This window comes from Mastigoproctus giganteus, chromosome 14, assembly GCF_048544385.1.
Source record: "Mastigoproctus giganteus isolate SK-2022 chromosome 14, ASM4854438v1, whole genome shotgun sequence".
NCBI lineage: Eukaryota > Metazoa > Arthropoda > Arachnida > Uropygi > Thelyphonidae > Mastigoproctus > Mastigoproctus giganteus.
The window spans coordinates 506,506-526,477 of NC_143588.1; the positions used below are offsets into that span (position 1 = coordinate 506,506).

The 19,972-nt window shown below is 38.0% G+C and overlaps 1 protein-coding gene across 1 annotated transcript in view; it reads right to left on the minus strand.

Annotated features, from left to right (window-relative positions):
* LOC150074942 (uncharacterized) overlaps window positions 1-19,972 on the minus strand; it is a 503,230-nt gene that overhangs the window by 124,448 nt on the left and 358,810 nt on the right. Inside the window, exon 14 of the mRNA XM_090388998.1 lies at window positions 13,593-13,692. Coding sequence (XP_090245124.1) covers window positions 13,593-13,692 — 100 coding nt within the window. The remainder of the gene's footprint in view (window positions 1-13,592; window positions 13,693-19,972) is intronic.

The following is a 19,972-nucleotide window of genomic DNA, read 5'->3' on the forward strand; positions in this document are numbered from 1 at the left end:
AAGAACTGACCACTCCTTATTGGCATATACAGAGGGAGAACAGATTGAAAGGTCTATTGTAGTCATGGATCCTGTAGAAAAATGGACATAGGTGGACAAAAATGGACACCAATGTTCAACATGGTAAGATTATGAGCAGCAATTCTATTATTTTACCCCTTTTGTCTATTATTAATAATAGACAAAAGGGGTAAAATGTGGCTATTATTGTCAGAAATAACATTCCATCCAAACACGTTTGGATGGAATGTTATTTCTGACAATAATAGTCACCTCTCCATGAGCTGGCATGTCAATACTCCTATCTTGTTTAAAGATGGTATAATTTTTGAAGGAAGGACACATGTGAATTTAAGAGTTTCCTGTAATTGTTGTTGTTGTTATTTGGTTTTTAGGAGCATTAGCAACTAGGGCCATATTGCTCCGGGGATATGCGGTGGTCATTCCCTGACCTTTCCGCATCCTCCGTATTTGGTGGCTAACGGGCTCGAACCCTGGTCTAATCAAGAAGCATGTGCTAAGTTTCCTGTAAGGCTATGCCAGCTGGTTCATACCAATCAATTAGATCCTGCAAATCGCCTTTTGTGTTCGGAAAACCTCTGAAATTCCACTAAAGTATATTTTACATTATCTCGTTTTATGTGTTGTTTTCGGTTCAGACAGTTTTTTAGTTGTAGCTTGCTTGTATTGATCTATTTTTGATTTGTCTTTCTTAGGAAAGAGTGGGCAGGTCACGTCCATCTCGTCAGTTGCACGTAATTCTAAAATGCCATCATCTGAATCATGATGTTCGTCGATGTCCATTCTGGTGGTGGGTGATGACTGCAAATTCACGATTTCTATCACTTTTGGTTTAATTATTGAGGAAACATCCGTTGGTATGGTAATTGGGGTATTACCGGACTGTTCACTTGTTTTTTGAGTAGGACACTGTTTTGAAATAGAGAGCAACGAACGTGCCCAGTTCGCAATTGATATATTCAGAGGAACTGATACTTCAGTCTGGATCCTACAGACTGTAAATGTTTAGCTGCTGTGGCATACGTTTTTTTTTTTATGTAAACCCTAAACACGAGAGGTATTAGAACCTATAGTACTTAGTACCATACTTGGGTTGGAGGTTGAGAAGACGAAAGAAGTTATTTGTTGACATTGGACTTGAACTTCTATAAACTGTAATTTTCAGGAAATACGTATGAAGGAAGTTTGTTGCAGAAAACGACAGTTGAATGAATAAACGAGGAAGATGAAAAGTTGGTTCGGTGAGTTTGAAATTGGACAGTAAATGGATGTTGGCTGGTAGCAGCACGTGTTCGGACTGTTTTGAAAGAGAGAGCGGGAATTATAGAAGCCAATTCAGAAGAACAGTGCCCATGGAAGTATCTGTAGAAGAGGCATGCAGCAGAAACAGTACGTCTATGAGACAGCGAGTGGAGAGACTCTGTTAGAGATTAACCATTAATTAACCTAACTGCTCTTCTGAATGGAATCAAGAAGCCTGAGAGAGGTTTTGGAAGCACCACACCAGATGTGGGAACAATATTCCATGGCAGGGCGGATTTGTGATTTATACAGAGTGAGCAGCTGTTTGGAAGAAAAGTAATGCTGAGAGCGAAAGAGAAAACCAAGTTTTTTTAGATGCAGAGGAAGCAAGCAATATTTGTAATGTGCTTGTGCCAAGACAGATTAGAACTCAGAGTAATCCCCAAAAGAGATATATCATTTTGCCTAGAAATCGGAGTGTAACTAAAGATAAGCATAGGAACAGAAAAATCCTTTTTACGAGATATAAGACAAGACTGAGTTTTAGAATGGTTGAAATCAACTAAGTTGTCTTTGCCCCACTGGAGAATTACTTTGCCCCAGGATCCCCCACTTTGCCCCAGGATCGGCATTTAAGGAATTGGTAACAGATTTTTGAGAAGTTGAAGCTGATTGAGCAGGAGAAGGTTTCTCAAAATGGAAAGTGGAATGCAATATGCTATCATCGGCAAAACTATGGATAGGATTTCCAGTCAAATCAAATGGAAGAAGGTCATTAATATACAAGAGTAAAAGAGTTGGGGAAGGAACTGAACTTTGGGGGACACCTGCATTAGTGGAGAAGTTAGAAGACAGAGAGCCTTCTACCATCACCCTCAGCGAGCGATCAGAGAGAAAACTGGATAACCAAATACTAAAAACAGTAGGCAAACCATAAGATGGAAGCTTGTTTAGAAGACCTTTATGCCAAACATGATCGAAAGCCTTTGAGATGTCAAGAGCAACTACTTTTGTTTCACCAAACCTTTCCATTGAATTTGTCAATAAATGGGCAACATAAGTCAGAATATCACCAGTGGATCGACACTGACGGAATCCATACTGGCGATCGTTGATCAGATGGGAGGTTTCTAGGTAGTTTAAGAGTTGGCGGTTAATTGATTTCTTCATTACTTTAGAAAGAGTAGAAGTAATTGCAATGGAACGATAATTGGATGTGAGGGATTTGTCAACCTTTTTAGGAACTGGCTGGATATGAGCAAATTTCCAAGCAGAAGGAAAAACACCTTTGGAATAAGAAAGTGAAAAAAGGCAGCAAAGAATAGGAGTAAGTTCAGGATCACATGTTTTGAGAACAAGTGGAGAAATACCACCAGGACCGAGAGCTTTCTTAGCATCAAGATTCGTAAAAAATCCTTCTGACATCTTTTTCATGGAAGACCACATTGAATGGAGCGTGTTGGGAATGGTGGGAGGTGTTTTACGTGTTTTATCAAGATCATTAATACATGAGTTGGAAGAAAAATGGGATACTAGCAGGTCAGCTTTATCCTTGGCTGAAATGACAACAGAACCATCTGGTTGGGACAGAGGTGGGAGAAGAGATGGGCAAAAGTTGCAGCCGATAGCTTTGGCAAGAGACCAGAATGCTCGGCTACCATTAGGGCAAGAAGCAAGTTTTCTACTCTTAGCTTGTTCAAACTCTAGTTTGGACTGATTAATAACTGCTTTACATTTGTTGTGAGCTTTGGTGTAGGCAGAAAATGAAACTGAAGAATTGGAAACAAGCCAATTACGATATGCAACATTCTTCTCTTGAACAGCCTTAGCACATTTATTGGAAAACCAAGGTTTAGATAAAGGACGAGATTTTAAAGTGGAGTGTGGGATAAAGGATTCCATTCCTGCAAGAATAATTTCACTGACACGATCTGAGCAAACGTTGACATCAGAAGTTTTGAAACAGTAAAGCGTTTGCTTTGTCTCTGTTTTGATTGTCTTCTCACCTCTGAGTATGTCACTTTATTCTCTACTTTATATTCCTGAATTTTTCGTCTTGCTTCCATTATCCACATGTTTTTGAGAAAGCCGGGTGGTTACCGTTACAATTGAGTGGTGGTTACTACTACCACTCTGTTACCCTTACAGAGTGCTAGTGGCACAATCAGATTGGTTATGCTCTTTTGACCTACAGTTAGGACATATGGCCACACCTCAACATGCAGTCTGGGAGTGTACGTATTTTTGGCATTTGTCGCACCTGATGGGATTAGGAATGTATTAGCATTAGTAGAGGCATATGATGCAAGAAAGCAAGCTTATGCAGCATCAGCAAAAAAAAAAAAAAAAAAAAAACCCTTCTACTTCACCCCTCTGTTCGTTCCAAATACCTGTCCAGCTGAGCCTTAAATTTATTTAGGCTATCAACTTCCACAACAATGGATGGAAGTCTGTTCCACCAACCAACTACCCGCTGGCTAAAGGCAAATTTCCGCACATCTATCCTACATCTGTCTTTCCTCAATTTGAATTTATGCCCTCTCAGGTGATTTTTCTGAGCTAGAGGAAGAATCCCATCAGCATTGAGCATGCTTAAACCATTCAAGGCCTTATACACCTCTATCAGATCACCTCGCCGCTGCCTAGTCTCCAGACACTGTAATTTGCAAAACTTAAGCCTTTCTTCATAAGAGCAACCCTTTGTTCCATTCACTAATCTTGTTGCCCTTCTCTGTACTTGTTCCAGCAGCTCTACGTGAAATGAGGCCTCCAGGCCTGTATACAGTACTCAAGGTGTGGCCTGACCATTGCCTTATACAAGGGAATAATCACCTCCTTATCCCTGCTAGAAAAATTCCTGTACATCATTGATAAGACACCATGAGCTACTCTTGCAGTCCGTCTGCACTGGTCAGAGAACTTCATATCTGCCTGCACAATTATCCCCAGGTCCTTTTCATTCTCTACCACTGTCAGTGTAGTACCACAGATTTGATCAAATATGGAGGATGCGGAAAGGTCATGGAATGTCCATCGTATATTCGCGGGGCAATATAGCCTTAGTTGCTAATGCTCCTAAAAACCAAATAACAACAACAGATTTGATACGTTGCTCTGGGGTTGCTGTTTCCCATATGTAGTACTTTACATTTGTCAATTTTAAACTTCATTTGCCACCTCTCAGCCAATCTGCTCAACCTTTCCAGATCCTGTTGCAGCAGCATAGTGTCCTTAACAACCCTGCCAACCTTTGTATCATCTGCAAACTTGGACATTAAGCTTGTAATACCATCATCAATATTATTTATAAATACAGAAAATAATAATGGACCCAACACTGAGCCTTGAGGGACTCCACTAATAACATTAGTCCACGATGAGCAGTGTCCATTGATTACCACTTTCTGTCTTCTCCCCCTCAACCACCCCTTTATCCATAGCAGCAATTTGCCTCCAATGCCACACTGCTCCAATTTGTGCAGCAGTCTTCCATGTGCAACAGTATCAAAAGCCTTTCTAAGATCCAAGTATATAATATCAAAGTTATTCGTTGCATCCAGTTCTTTTGTGACTGCATCATAGTATCCAATCAAATTGGTCAGGCAAGACTTCCACTTAACAAAACCATGCTGTGTCCGAGCTATAACTGAAGTCTTGTCTAGATGATCCTGCAGTGCTTCTTTAATCAGTGCCTCCATTAATTTTCCTGGAACAGAAGTTAAACTCTCAGGTCTATAATTACTTGTGTCAGCCTTTGATTCTCCTTTGTGAATTGGGGTCACATTTGCACATCTCCATTCTATGGGTACTTCCCCTGAGTCCAAGGAAGCTCTCATAATTATGGCTAAGGATTTGCTTAATTCCTTTGCTGCCTCCTTTAATATAACTGGATAGATCCCATCCACCCCAGGTGCCTTTCTTGTGTTTATCTTCAACAATTTCTCCTCCACTTTACTCTCAGTTATTACAAGATTATCTAGCTCACTGCCAGAGTTGAATACACCTCTGGCATTCCCCTCGCTGAATAACTCCTCATGTGTGAATGTAGATGCAAAATACTTGTTTAGTTTGTTAGCCACCTGAGCAGGATCCTCAACTGTCGAACCATCAATATCCAGTGAACCAATCTGATTCATCCCTTTTATTCTAGAGATTACATAGGTAAAGAATTCTTTCTGTTTTTCTTTGCATCCTTTGCCAAGGATTTCTCATAATCTGCCTTTGCCTGCCTAATCTCCTTTGTGACTTGGTTACAGATCAGCTTATATCTATCATAGGCTTCCATGTCACCCATTAATTTTTATGTATCCCATGCACATTTCTTCTCTGCCATATGTCTCATTAGTTCATCTGACATCCATTTAGGCCTAAACCTTGAACAATATTTCTTAGTTGGTATGTGAAGCCTAGTAGCTTCCAAGATAAGTTCTTTGAATTCTTCCCATTTTGAATTTGCTGTTGGTCCCACTGTATAGAATTTAAATACTGTCTCAGACCACTGTAGTCGCCTTGACGAAAGCAAAAACCTTCCCTTTAGCCCTGATGGTAGTGGGATTTACCTCTTTGAGTAAATCCCACTTCAGCACACTGTGATCACTGCCACCTAGTGGTTCCTCTATCTGCAGATTCTTAATGCATGAAGAATCACTACTGATAATCAAATCAAGAGTAATACTGCCTCTAGTTGCCTCCCTAACATGCTGATGTAGAAAACAATCATCCAATAAATCCACAAAAGCCTTGCTAGTGTGTGAGTGACCAACCCACAAATTCCAGTCAATATCTGGGAAATTAAAATCCCCCCTTATAAGACTTTCTGATTTACTGGCCCACTCTATTTCCCTGTACAGTTTCTTATTATACTTATCAGAGTCATTAGGCTTATAGCACACCAAACTGACTCAACACTGCATTGTCCAGCGATGTTGACTGGCTTCACTTCCTTGGATTTTATGTGTTTCTTAACTAATAGCATAACTCCCTCCTCCCTTCCTATCCTGTCTATCCTTTCTGTAGACGTTGTACTCCCCAAATTCCAGTTCTGCATTCCTTATATCTGTGTGACACCACGTCTCTGATATCCCAACAATATCCCTTAATGCTTTGAGCAATACCTCAAATTCATCAAATTCATTTACCAACCTCCTAGTATTGGTGTACACGCAAGTATACATGTACCTGTTCTTTTTCTTAGCTACCCTAACACAACCCATGTGTTTACTTGTACCACAATGAGTCCCAGCAGTCTCTGAAATATCCTGCATCTTGTTTTCCAGGCTTCTGCTCATTCCAATAGAAGCAGTGCAAGAAACACTTTCACCCCTGCCAGTGGCTACTGTTAATCTATTAGTCCTTGTATTCACCCAAGCTTTCAGTTTTCCAACCCACCTAACACTGCCTCGATAGTATCAGCAAATATTCTTGCTCCCTTTCTATTTAAGTGTATCCCATCCCTGTAGAAGCAGTCCCTTCTGTTAACAAGTACAGACCAGGCAGAAAAAAATTCTACCCGTTGAGCCTTGCACAACCTTTCCAGGGCCGAATTGATCGACAGGGCTCTCATCATATACTCCCTCCTATTGTGTCTGGGCAGAATTGCAGACACTTTCAAATTCAACCCTAATTCACGGCTTTTTTTCAACGGTGACCTGTACTTGTTAAGTAATTCTGCCGCCCTCCTATCTCTTAATATCATTAGTGCTAACGTGTACAACTATATCGCCGACCGGGCTAGCTGAGTGGGTAAAGTACCTGCCCGGCAACCCAAAGGTCGCGGGTTCGATTCCCGCCTCGGGCTTGGATCAAAGTACTGCAAAAACCTTGGGAGGTGCAATATGGCCACAGAAGCCGATGTGCCAACAACTACCAAATCAAAAAAAAAAAAAAAAAAAAACAACTATATCACCTTTTGCTCCCTTAAAAAGATGGTATCTGCTCTACGTCATACACCTTCGCCCCTGGCAGACAATACCCTGGTCCTGTTCCACCTATCCTTTTTACAAAGTATGTTCCCCGTTTCCCTGACAACAGAGTCACCAACAACTCCTAGTTTCTGTGGGACCAGTGCATTCTGTATGGTCAGACACGGCAATGTAGGTAGCCTGCTTTCACAGATGTTGGTAAGTTAGGAGTGCTAAAAGTAAGAATTATGCTCCTTGTTGGAACCAGAGTACCATCTTTTTGGATCATGATTCTCCTTCTTCAATGACTTTTTGATAGTGTAATTCTTGGACAATTTCTTCCTCTGATACAAATAATAAGTCCCATTATGTTATTACTCCCTTAGAGGAGTTTAAGGTGGCATGGGGAGTAACTTTTATTGGGTGTCCTCCACAGGTTGTGAGCTTTAATAGCTTCACAGAATGTTGAGGTTAAGTAGTCTCTACTAGAAGATTGCCTGACTGAAGTCGCCTTACTGATTTAGGTGAACCAGCAGCAGACTCAATGCATTTCTGCACTAGGAAGGATGATAATTTGCTCAGAGGCTGATCTGATAGAGAGTGCAAGATGAGGAAGGCTGGTATCTCCTCTTTAGGTGTTGTTTTCAACCTCTTCGGTTGAGAAAAGTCATTATCTGTGTGATTTGTCTCTATTCTTGGGCTTGATGGCTCTAAAGGTGGAAACATATTGTTATCCATCTTTGCTCCTTTCAGCCCTGCGAGAGTGGATTTCTTCTCCCAGGTTACCAGCTCCGCCACGGTGCAGGAGCAGTGCTGCTAGAGTGACCAAGCAGTATAAAAGTTAGTGTTAGTCTAAAGGAAAAGGAAAGAAAGTTGGCTTTCCTTTCTTAAACTTGCTTACAATTCGTAAGACTAAGTTTGTTATTGCTTAACAAGAATGCAAAAAAAATTTCAAGATGAAGAGGAACTGTGGCTTTGAGTAAACACTCTTTGAATCACTTGGAAATCGCTTGATCACTATAATGCTTGGCACCCAGGGCGAAAGTTTGGAAGACTGGGAATGTGAATGCTGTGAGTTGCGTTTACACACTAATTGTGACTAAGGAATGTTTTGTTTTAATACAGGTCAGAAAAAGCCAGACATCAAGTTTACTTAAGTTACTACAGAGGTTTGCACAACAAAAGGCAAAGACATAAGGCAATTGTCACACAGTGGAGAGTAAATTATAACTGTTTCCCATAAAGCGCACGTCATGAAGCAGCTTAATGGAGTTTAAGCAAGATTATTATAGGCAGATTATTAGAAGCCTTTGGTGAACGTTGCAAATAAAAACAGATGTAAATATAGACAGGAAGGAAATGAATCACAACGGTCCATGTTATAACAATGGTTTAACTGTTGATGATCTTGCACAGGTTACTGACAAACATGATTACGCATTTTGAATCTGCATTCTCACATAAAGAATTCTTTAGGGAAGGGGAATGTCAGAAGTTCATCAAACTTTAACAGGGAGCTAAAATAATTTTGTGGTAACTGAGAGGAAAGTGGATGAGAAATTGTTAAAGCTAAACATAAAAAAGGCACCTAGGATCTATACAATATTATTGAGAGAGAGAGAGAGAGAGAGAGAGAGAGAGAGAGAGAGAGAGAGAGAGAGAGAGTGAGTGTGTGTGTGCGCGCGTGTGTGTGTGCGTGTGCAAAGAAAGTAAGCAAAACCCTTATCCATAATTATGAAAGGATCATTGGATTTAGGAGAGGTCCCTATGGACTGGAAATGGGCAAATGTATTCCCAAATTACAAAGAGAGATCAAAGGATGACATGAGTAAGTACACATTTTTTAGCTTAATTTCTGTTCCAGGGGAAAATAATAATGGATCACTGGTGAAAGAAGTCAGGCTGGATCATCTAGATAAGAGTGCAGTCACATGATTTGTCTGATTGGATACCATGATGCAGTAACAAAGGAACTGAATTCAAAAAAAATTATTTTGCTAACATATACTTGGATAACCATTGCACATAAAACACTGATGCAGAATTTTGAGAAGTGTGGCATTAGGGGAAAGTTCTGCTATGGATAAAGGGATGGTTGAGTGGGTTGAGTGGAAGAAGATAGAGTGGTTATAAAAGGACACTGCTCTTTGTGGGACTCCACTAATGCTATTAGTGGAGTCCCACAGGGTTCAGTACTGGGCCCATTGTTGTTTTCTGTATTTATTAATAACATTGATGAGAGTATATAAGGCTAAATGTCTAAGTTTTCAGATGATACAAAGGTTGGCAGGTTTGCTAATGACAGGAATCAAGGCATACTATTGCAGCCCAGACCTAGAAAAATTAAGCAGATTGGTTTGAGAAGTGGCAGTTGGGGATTAACATTGGTAAATGCAGGGTCCTGTATATGGGCAGCAGCAATCCCAGAGTAATGTACCAACTGTGTGAGTCCACACTCAAGGTGGCGGATAACAAAAGCCACTTAGGGATAATTGTACAGTTCAACATGAAGTTTCTGAACAGTGCAGACAGGCTGCCAGGACAGCTCATGGAGTTTTGTTGATGATATACAGGAATTTTGCTAGCAGGGATAAGGAGGCGATTATTCCATTGTATAAGGCTAAGCCACCCTCTTTTCCAATCTGCCTATAGCCTTTAACTCCTCTTTGCCTAATTTATAAGTTTTCCTTGGTCATTATTCTCCAATGAAAGGACTTTAAATTTAGCAGCATAAACCATTATTCTATTTATGTAGCCAGTCTGGATTATTTTTAAGCAGCATGGTGTTGCAATCACTTATTATCCTGCTGATTGTCATATCTGTAAATTCTGACAATATGCCCTGTACGCTTTCACCAAAACCATTTAAAAATTTAGAAATGGGGGGGGGGGGGAGCACAGTGCCAATCCCTGAGGTGTGCCACTTGCAACTCTAGTCCCCTCTGATGAATGCCCGTTTAAAACGGAACTCTGTATACTGTCCCTCAAATCCATTGATCTATCTAATGACCTTGCTCATAATCACAATTGGGTCCAGCTTCAACAATAATCATCCTGGAGACAATGTCGACAAATATCTTATTTCATCTTCTCAACCACCAACCCATAAGCTGCAGCCATTATCAATCCACTGCAGGATGGAAGCCTCCTAACAATTCATGTATAGTCTTTCCCTCAACATGAATTGTTGAAGCCACCTCAACAATTCATGTTGAGGGAAATGGACTATAATCTGCCATGCTGGTCCAGTGCAGGTTGGCAGATTGACCATGTTTAGCAATCAGGAGCTTAAACCCCAGTCTACTCTAAGAGCGTTTATTTCTGCACACTCACTCCTAACCACTTGGCTATGCACGATACTAAGTACTATAGGTTCTAATACCTTTTGTGTTTGGGGTTTTTATACATATAAAAAAAAAAAAAAAAAAAAAAAAAAACAAGGACAGGACCATCTCAAACGACTAAAAATATTTTATTACAGTCCAAATATAAATGTTGAGTTTGATCACTGAGAAAGTGATTTCTGGAGAAGCTAGTTGAGGTTGATAGGGGGCAAGGCTCCATATGTAGAGTAAATTATAGATCATTTCATCCAACTGCTGAGTAACAATGTCATAGCAATTTAGATTAGATAAGCAAGTTTCCCATTAAAACCCATATGTGGTCTTAAGGTTCCAGTTACCATTGAAATCCCATAAAAGCATCCTCAACCACAGATTCTATAAGTTTCCCCACCGCACATGTAAAACCAATGGGTCTGAATTTCCCATTTTATTCATTTCCAGCTTTATGGACTGGATGTATCCAGTTTTATTAAAGGAGGTAAGCAAACCCTTAGCCATAATTATAAGAGCATCCTTGGATTCAGGGAGGTCTCCATGGACTGGAGATGTGCAAATGTATCCATAATTGGCAAAGAGGGATCAAAGGGTGACACAGGTAATTATAGGCCTGTTAGTTTAACTTCTGTTCTGGAGAAAGTAACAAAGTCACTGGTTAAAGAAGCACTTGATCATCTTGACAAGACCACAGTTATAATTAAGACAGCACGGATTTGTTAAGGGGAACACTTATCTGACCAATCTGATTGGATACTATGATGTAGTCACAAAGGAACTGGATGCAAAAAATAATATTGATATCATATACTTAGAAAACAAGGAAAGAAACAATTGAAATTTTACAAAGTAATGGCAATACTAACACTTCTTTATGGTTCTGAAACATGGATACCGAAACAAAGAGACATTAATAGAATACAAGCTACAGAAATGAAATTTTTAAGATATGTTAAAGGATGTACAAAATTAGATAAAATACCAAAAGTAAATATTAGAAAGGAATTAAAGATTTACTCAATTAATGAAAAAAATATAGAATATAGACAAAGATGGAAAGAACATGTAGAAAGAATGGAAGATAACAGATTCCCTAAATTAGCTTACACATATAAAGCAAAAGGAAAAAGAGACAGAGGAAGACTGAAGAAAAGATAGGCAGACCTATTTGAGATCGGAACAGGTGGATTGCCTAATCCGTGAAGGAAGACAAGACAATCATATACTTAGATTTTAGGAAAGCTTTTGATACTGTGGCACATGGAAAACTACTTGTAAAAGAATAAGAGAAGTTTACCTCAATATGATACGTAGAACACTTCCGTATGATACTCTCCAGAAATTAAAATGAAAACAATTAAAAAATCTTCGATTTTTTAATTGTTTAACATAACCTAACCTACCAAGATAGGCTTAAGTTCATCAAACTACAGTGTCTGAAGACTAGGCACTTGTGAGGTGATTTGATTGAGGTGTATAAGACTTTGAATGGTTTGAGCAAGCTCAATGCTGATGGGATTCTTGCTCAGATTACACACCTGAAGGGCATAAATTCAAATTGAGAAAAGACAGTTGTAGAATAGATGTGCAGAAATTTACCTTTAGCCAGCATGTACTTGATTGCCAGAACAAACTTCCATCTTTCATTGTGGAAGTTGACAGCTTAAATAAATTGAAGGCACAGCTAGACACACTTTTGGAGTGATTGGATGGGTGAAATGGGAAGGTTTATTTTTTTCACTGATGCTGTATAAGGTTGATTTCTTGCATCATATCCTCTACTTAATGCACTAACTCTAATGCTAATTTATGCAGACCATTAGGGAAGTGATTATCCCTAAGTCTAATGATGATCTCATAATATACTCTGCATATGGAACCTTCATCTATCATCCTTACTAACTTAGTAATAGTAGTAATACTTCCCCAACAATCTCCTCTCAGTGATCATACAATCAAATTCAAACATAAATTCAAATTGAGGAAGGACGGATGTCGGATAGATGTGCGGAAATTTGCCTTTAGCCAGCGGGCAGTTGGTTTGTGGAATAGACTTCCATCGCTTGTTGTTGAAGTTGATAGCCTAAACAAATTTAAGGCTCAGCTGGACAGGTATTTCGAACGAACGGAGGGGTGAAATGGGAGTAGTGGTTTTTTTTTGTTTTTTTTTGGCTGATGCTGAATAAGCTTGCTTCCTTGCATCATATGCCTCTACTAATGCTAATGCTAATCATTAATTTACAACATTTTCGCTCATACCACTGGTTCCCATCAGTCCTGAACATAGGTTTGGTTATAAAGATTGATGGAAAGTAATTGTTCAGATTATCAAACATATCTTAAAAGAGATCAATCTAAGATATTCTTTTCTTCTTTGTATTTATGTATGAATAAATGTGTATCTATTCTTAGCCCTCTTCATAAAGGACTGTTCATGCTCAGCTTGCACAGATCAATGTATACTTCTTATACAAACTGGTATCCAATTTGCTGGAATCTTGGAGGGGTAAAGCTGATTATAACAACTAAATTCTCAAGAAATCTGCAAAATGAATAATAATAATATTAAGCTAAAGATTTAAAATAGGACCAACTGTTGCAATAAAATAGGAAGCAGTATCCAAAAACACAGGAAAATACAGGAGAAAGAGCTATATAGAAAATAATGCACAGATCAAATGAACGTTAAAGGGCAGATAATACATCACTGTGTTAATTTAAATTAACATCATATTGCATTATATGGCATAATTTTGAAAATTATAAGAAATACAGGACAGTGGAAGCACTGGATTCAACTCCTATTAATGTGCTGCACAAATATGATATGAACATACAATATTTAACTTGTCGCCCCACATGATAATAACCAGTTAATAACCAGATTAACAGGATTTTAATCTGGTTATTATCAAGGTGATTAACAAACATGCAAAACAATATATAATTCACATTAGCTCACTATTTTAATTGAAAGGATCATTGATATCAGAAAATAATTTTGAAAATACATTCATGCAGTAGTTGATTTAGATTGTTATCATCACTTATATTCATGCAACACATGATTTAGATTGTTGACATGACTTACTTTCTTCCTTTTCACTATCTACATCAGGTATGCCTTCAGCATCTGAAGTTTCTGCTTTAGATTGTGAGGAAGGAGGTGTAGTTGTTTTACTTGTTTCATCCTAAAACAGTAAAATTAACATATCAGTAGAGGAGAAAGTGTTTTTTTTCAATTATTATTTATTTATTTATTCAAAATAGAAGAAATAGGTTGTAGAATTTATATAGTATCCTATTTCTAGGAAAAAGAATTAACCTGAGGTGGGGGGGGGTGATAAAAGGAAAATCTTTTCAGAATTTTAAATATACATGTATATTAAATTATATTATGGAGAATAATTTGGTGGTTGTGGCAAACAGTTGATGAAGGGATGAATAAAAGCATGTGCAGTTAGTTTTTCTAAGTGTGAAGTCAAACTAAAATGGATAACTGATTGTTGTACATTTTAAGGAATGATAGGTTCCAATTTGGAAAAACAATGCTCTGCTCAAAGCAAAGAAAAAGCATACAACAGATGATAAATTGGTTTGTTGGGAATTTTTCAGCACTGAATACTTTGGCCATTCTGTACTAGTGATGGAAGATGGAAAACAATAAATCATATGATTTATTGTGCACATGCCTGTAAGATGGTGTTTATAAGCTGATATCAGCATTGCACCACCTCTCTAAAACCTAGAATAAAATTTGTGGGGTGGGGAGGACTACTTAGTTCACCTAAGACTAGCTAACTATAGGCCCAATTGATGAGTGTGAAAGAAAATACATTACTATGTGTTTTCTTCAGCCAGGAAATAAAATTGTATGCTACTTAAAAAAATATAAAAATAAAATTTCATAATTATCAAATATTACTGAAATATATATATATCAGGTTCAAAGTTGATCAAAAGTTTGGTGAATGAGCTTATCAATCTTGAATACATAGTGCAGCTAAAAGATTGTAAGGAGAGCACAAAAAGCAAGTTTTAACTTGCTGGTGTTAACAATTTTGTTACTTGTTGATAATAGTCTAGCAGAAGAAGCTGCTGCTATGAGTGAACATTTGTTTTTCTCATTTGTTGTGTACTGAAAATAATGAATTTTTTTTAGATTGTTATGCAAACGTTAGCTTTTGTTGTAAACTTGGAAAGTCAGCTATGAAAAAAAAAAAAATTTAAAAAAAAAAAAAAAATTAAAAAAGTTTATGGAGATGCTATAACAACAACAACAAAAAGTCTGTTTCAAAGGTTTTGCATGGGCAATTTTTCACTTGAAGGTGGAAAAAGTAGTTGACCCTCCCATCCCATCCCAATCAAATCAAAACATTAATGAAACCTGCACCACCATTTGAATTGCCATTCTTTGGAAATTATTGAAGAGATCTCTTTGATTTGGTTCAGTTCAAGCTATTTTTTTCCCGCTTTTATTAATATACAGGCAACCCTCGCCAACCACAGGGGAATACATTCCTGAAAAGTACCGCACCTGGCAAGACTAAGGTCCTACATAAAAAAGGGGTTAGAGGAAAATCACTAATTATGCCATAATATTTATGAGAAAACACAGCAAATTCATAAGTTCTTCAGAGTAAATTTCTTTACTATAAAGACATAAGATTTTGTCTCTAAAACACTGCAGAAAAAACAACTTTAATATAACACAAACTAATGCAGCAAATTAAAATTAAGACCACAATCAGTTATACATGTCAAAAAAAATTCTATTATCTAAATATGAAGGTATCCTAACATTCTAAACAAAATAAAATCATAAAAATAATTTTATGATTTCATTTTATAAAAATATAATAAAAAGGATATGAAAATTAATTGTTATACTAACTACTCTTTTACCATGTGAGATAATAATATAGTTTATTAAGCTTATAAGCACAAACCACTATACATTTGCCGATCGGGCTAGCTGGGTGGGTAAAGTGCCTGCCTGGCAACCCAAAGGTCGCGGGTTCGATTCCCGCCTCGGGCTTGGATCAAAGTACTGCAAAAACCTTGGAAAAAAAAACCAAACAAAAACTATACATTTAATGTGACGTTTCAGGCAACTACCACTGACTATCAATCAGACCATACTTTGACTGTTAGGGGGAGAAAATATAAAGAGTTACAAATGGAGAACATTTGTAATTAATTATTAACTGCGAATTTTAGGAAATCCAATCTAAGGAATTTTTATGGTTAAAATTATATTAGTTACACAGAGTTTTACTGTAGATTAAGGTAAATACATATGTACACACATGCATAAAAATTTAAATTCTTACCTGCTGTCTGGCTCCTGCTGGCCAATACCACAAAAACCTGTTCTGCATACTGGCAAGAGGTGCTGCCAAACAGTTACATTATAGGATTAAATCTATTGACCAACAGTAGGGTGCCACTATCCTGGATCCAGTGGTTCTTGTTTGAGGTGCACTACTTTCATGTTCAGATCATCTGCAAGGTGGCATTGGGGGTCTGGAGGGGGGGGGATTGTGTGTGTGTGTGTGGGCTGCTCTTCAGCATTTTTGGAGTATTTTCTTTTTTGTTATCCTCAATTTTCCATATTTTCCTCTATTTTCTTGTCAAATAGGTGGAAATATTGAGGGTTGAAATCGATTCCTTGTTTCCTGTTAATGGATGAAGCTCCCCGAACATTTTTATGAAGAAGGCTTCTTTAAATTTTCTTCTGTTGTACTGGTTGTCTGTAGAGAGGATTCTGGTATTGTTGAAGTCCCATGTGTGTCTCCACATTGAAATGCATGTAGGGCTGTATCAAATTTTTGGATCTTTCCATATTGCACATCTTTTTTTATGTTCTTTGATTCTGCAGTTCTAGTTCAGTCTACTATACGATTCTACTATGTATGTACCCCCACATCTACAAGCTATTTTATAAATAGGGCCTCTAGGGTTGTTGTTTTAGGATCTGCTCCACTGAGGCAGAGCTCTTGAAGAAAGTGGTGATTCCATATTTTCTTGCTTCTTTTGCTATTTTTTATTAATTGTTGGTATGCATATGGCGGTTCTTCTGTACCTGCTGGGTTGAGGTTCTGTGAAGGCCTTGAAGATGTCTTCTATTGCTCTGTTACTAACATGTAAAAGAAATCAGTTTCTGAAGGCAGTCTTGGTTATTGTTTGAAGTTCTTGTTGGAGGTTTTCTTATTTGCAAATGTATGGTCTGATGATAGGGAACCAATGAATGGTCTGACGGCAAGTTACCTGAAACGTCACCTTAAATGTTTGGGCTATAAGCTTCATAAGCCATATTATTATTCCACATGGTAAAACAGTAGTTATTATACCAATTCATTTTTGGAAAACAACCATGCATCATCCTTCCCTAACTATATTAAAAAAGGATAAATCTATGATTATATGAAATCATAAAAATTACACTTTTTATGATTTCATTTTCTTAAATGCACTACACTATATACTCAATAGCAATAGCTGTTGAGTTATTTTATTTAACCTTGCACTGGTAGCACTAAACTAAATGTGGAGACTAGACTAAACTACATATGTATGAAAAAGTGTGGACTGTAATATTTTGGTATACAAATATAAAAACTATGTTATCTCAAATCCATTGGCAAGGAATTCCTGTAACAGATTAACATGTGCATAAGCATAAAATAGTTACTAATGTGCCTAGCACACCCATTACATCGTTAGTTAGTCACAAAGGCAGAAACCTGGCCAAAATGTAAACAATCCTTTTGATCACAAACTAAATCAGACAGATTACTAAAATATACATCATCTATACTATACGCAGAGAGAGAGAGAGAGAGAGATAATGGCAAATTGATAATGGCATCAAATCTATTAATCTAGAGAGTTTTATGCCTCTAGATTAATCTATTAATCTAGAGGTATAAAACTGCAAAAATTAAACAACTTTAATGATACCTACTAAATTGCGAACAGCTAGAACGGAAATCATGAATGATGTAATTTATGCTCATGCCCACTACTTACTCTACCGAATCAATGTTAGTGATAAATAGGATGCTTACATCTGATGCTTACTCAACCAAATCGACGTTTGGAAGAGGTTAGGTCAAAAGCCAAATTACCTATTTGATTGTAGCCATCTGTTGAATAGTATGAATGCAACAATACAAGTATTTGTATTGATAGAATCATACTATCATGTTTAATCGTGTTACTCCGTCATGCTTTGTCGCAAATTACATATGCAGTGCTAAGAGATCTGCTAGAAATGACAGTATCCAAGCATAATCAAGACTTACACCTTCACGATGGTGGGACTTTTAGTAATCCTGGGTATAACCTCCAGGCATAAGCACACTGTGGGTGACCACAAACGGGTGAACCAATGTAAGTAGGGTTCAAGGTGTAGAGCCCATACCACATGGAAGAATGCCGCCCATCTGTGTTACCAGGCAATATTAGGTGGTAGATGACTCTCATCAACCAGTACAATACCACCACTTTGCTTATTGGAGGCTTGAAGTGGTGGAACCAATGTTTAGTCTCCAGAGCTAAGTTCCAGTCAACCCTTCCCCATCTCTTCCATCATGCAGTATGATTGATGACTTTTGAGGTTACAATGAACATTGTGGCGAGATCCAATCTTCCTTACATTTCGAGGGAACAGCTCTAAAACGGTGTTCGCAGGCCGGCCGCTAGTTAGTACACCTGACCGAACCTATTGGTAACTCTCTAGAAGGTTTTCGGATCAGCTAGTGTATAATCTTGCTAACACTACTTAGCCAAATAGTGACTGGAGGGAGTCGAGTAGTGTGTATGCAGGGGGCATTGTCGAATTCATGTTATGTCAAGGATCTGGGTATATTCTTACCAAGTGTATGCCATATCCAAAAATTGCATTACTTCATACTACATGGGGCCCCCCACTTTTTCTTACTATTGAATACACCATGAATTGTCAAACTAATCGAGTAAGCTTATCAGCAAAAAGATCTAAACCTCCCAAACACTTCCTAGTTCATTTTACAAATACACGTGGTGTCAATTCTAATCTCAACGATGTGAATTTCCACTTGCAGTCTGCCAAACCCTATGTACTTTTTCTGACAGAATCTCAGTTATCGGTTAATTCAACTACTGCTCATCTCAGTTGCCCAAATAATTTGGGCAACTGAGATGAGCAATTGAGATGTATCAGTCCTTTCACCTCAAAGGTGGTACTTGTGCATATGTCTGTTCTGATATTCCTTGTCAGAGACTTGGTAATTTGAATCTCCTCTCTTCAATCTTCTGTGGCTTAAAATCTCTCTACCTCATTGTGTCAAATTCATCTGTTGTCGTTACCATTCTCCCAACTTCACTAATCATTTGGAGATCTTTGAATTCCCCTCTTTGCAACTTGACTTTCTCGATTACAACTTTCCTAACAGTGAGGTAATTTTCTTTGGTGATTTATAATGTTCACAACTCCAGCTAGCTTCTGTTTTCTAGTCACACCGACCCAGCTGGTTGAGATGCTGAGGCTTTTGCAATTACTAATGACCTTGCACCGATTGTTCATTTACCTACAAGAATACCAGACAATTGTAAACATACAGTCAACACGCTTGATCTTTTTCTCACAAACAACCCTTCTAAGTACACGGTCAAAGTGAGTGGTCCTTTAGGCACCTCAGATTACAACTTGGTGATTGTCTTTTCTCCAATGGAGCTTTTATCTCATGGCTATTCCCAATCTCGTGTTGTTTTGCATTACAAGAATGCAAAATGGGAGAACCTGCCAGATTTCTTTACTTCTTTTCCTTAGTTGGATCACTGTTTCAAAACTTCTGATGTCAACCTTTGCTCAGATCGAGTCGGTGAAATTATTGTTGTAGGAATGGAATCCTTTATTCCACACTCCACTTTAAAATCTCGAACTTTATCTAAACCTTGGTTTTCCAATAAATGTGCTAAGGCTCTTCAAGAGAAGAACATTGCATATCGTAATTGGCCTGCTTTCAATTCTTCAGTTTCATTTTCTGCCTACACCAAAGCTCGCTACAATTGTAAAGCAGTTATTAATCAGTCCAAACTAGATTTTGATCAGGTTAAGAGTAGAAAACTTGCTTCTTGCCCTAATGGTAGCTGATCATTCTGGTTTCTGCCAAAGCTATTGGGCACAGCTTTTGCCCATCTCTGCTCCTAACACTGTCAAAACCAGATGGTTCTGTTGTCACTTCAGTCAAGGATAAAACCGACCTGCTAGCATCCCATATTTCTTCCAACTCATGTATTAATAATCTTGGTAAAACACATCCCACCATTCCCAACATGCTCCATTCAATGCCTCCTGTGGTCTTTCATGAAAAAGATGTCAGAGGGATTTTTTATGAATCTTGATGCTAAGAAAGCTCCAGGTCCTGGTGGGATTTCTCTACTTGTTCTCAAAACCTGTGCACCCAAACTTACTCCCGTTCTTTG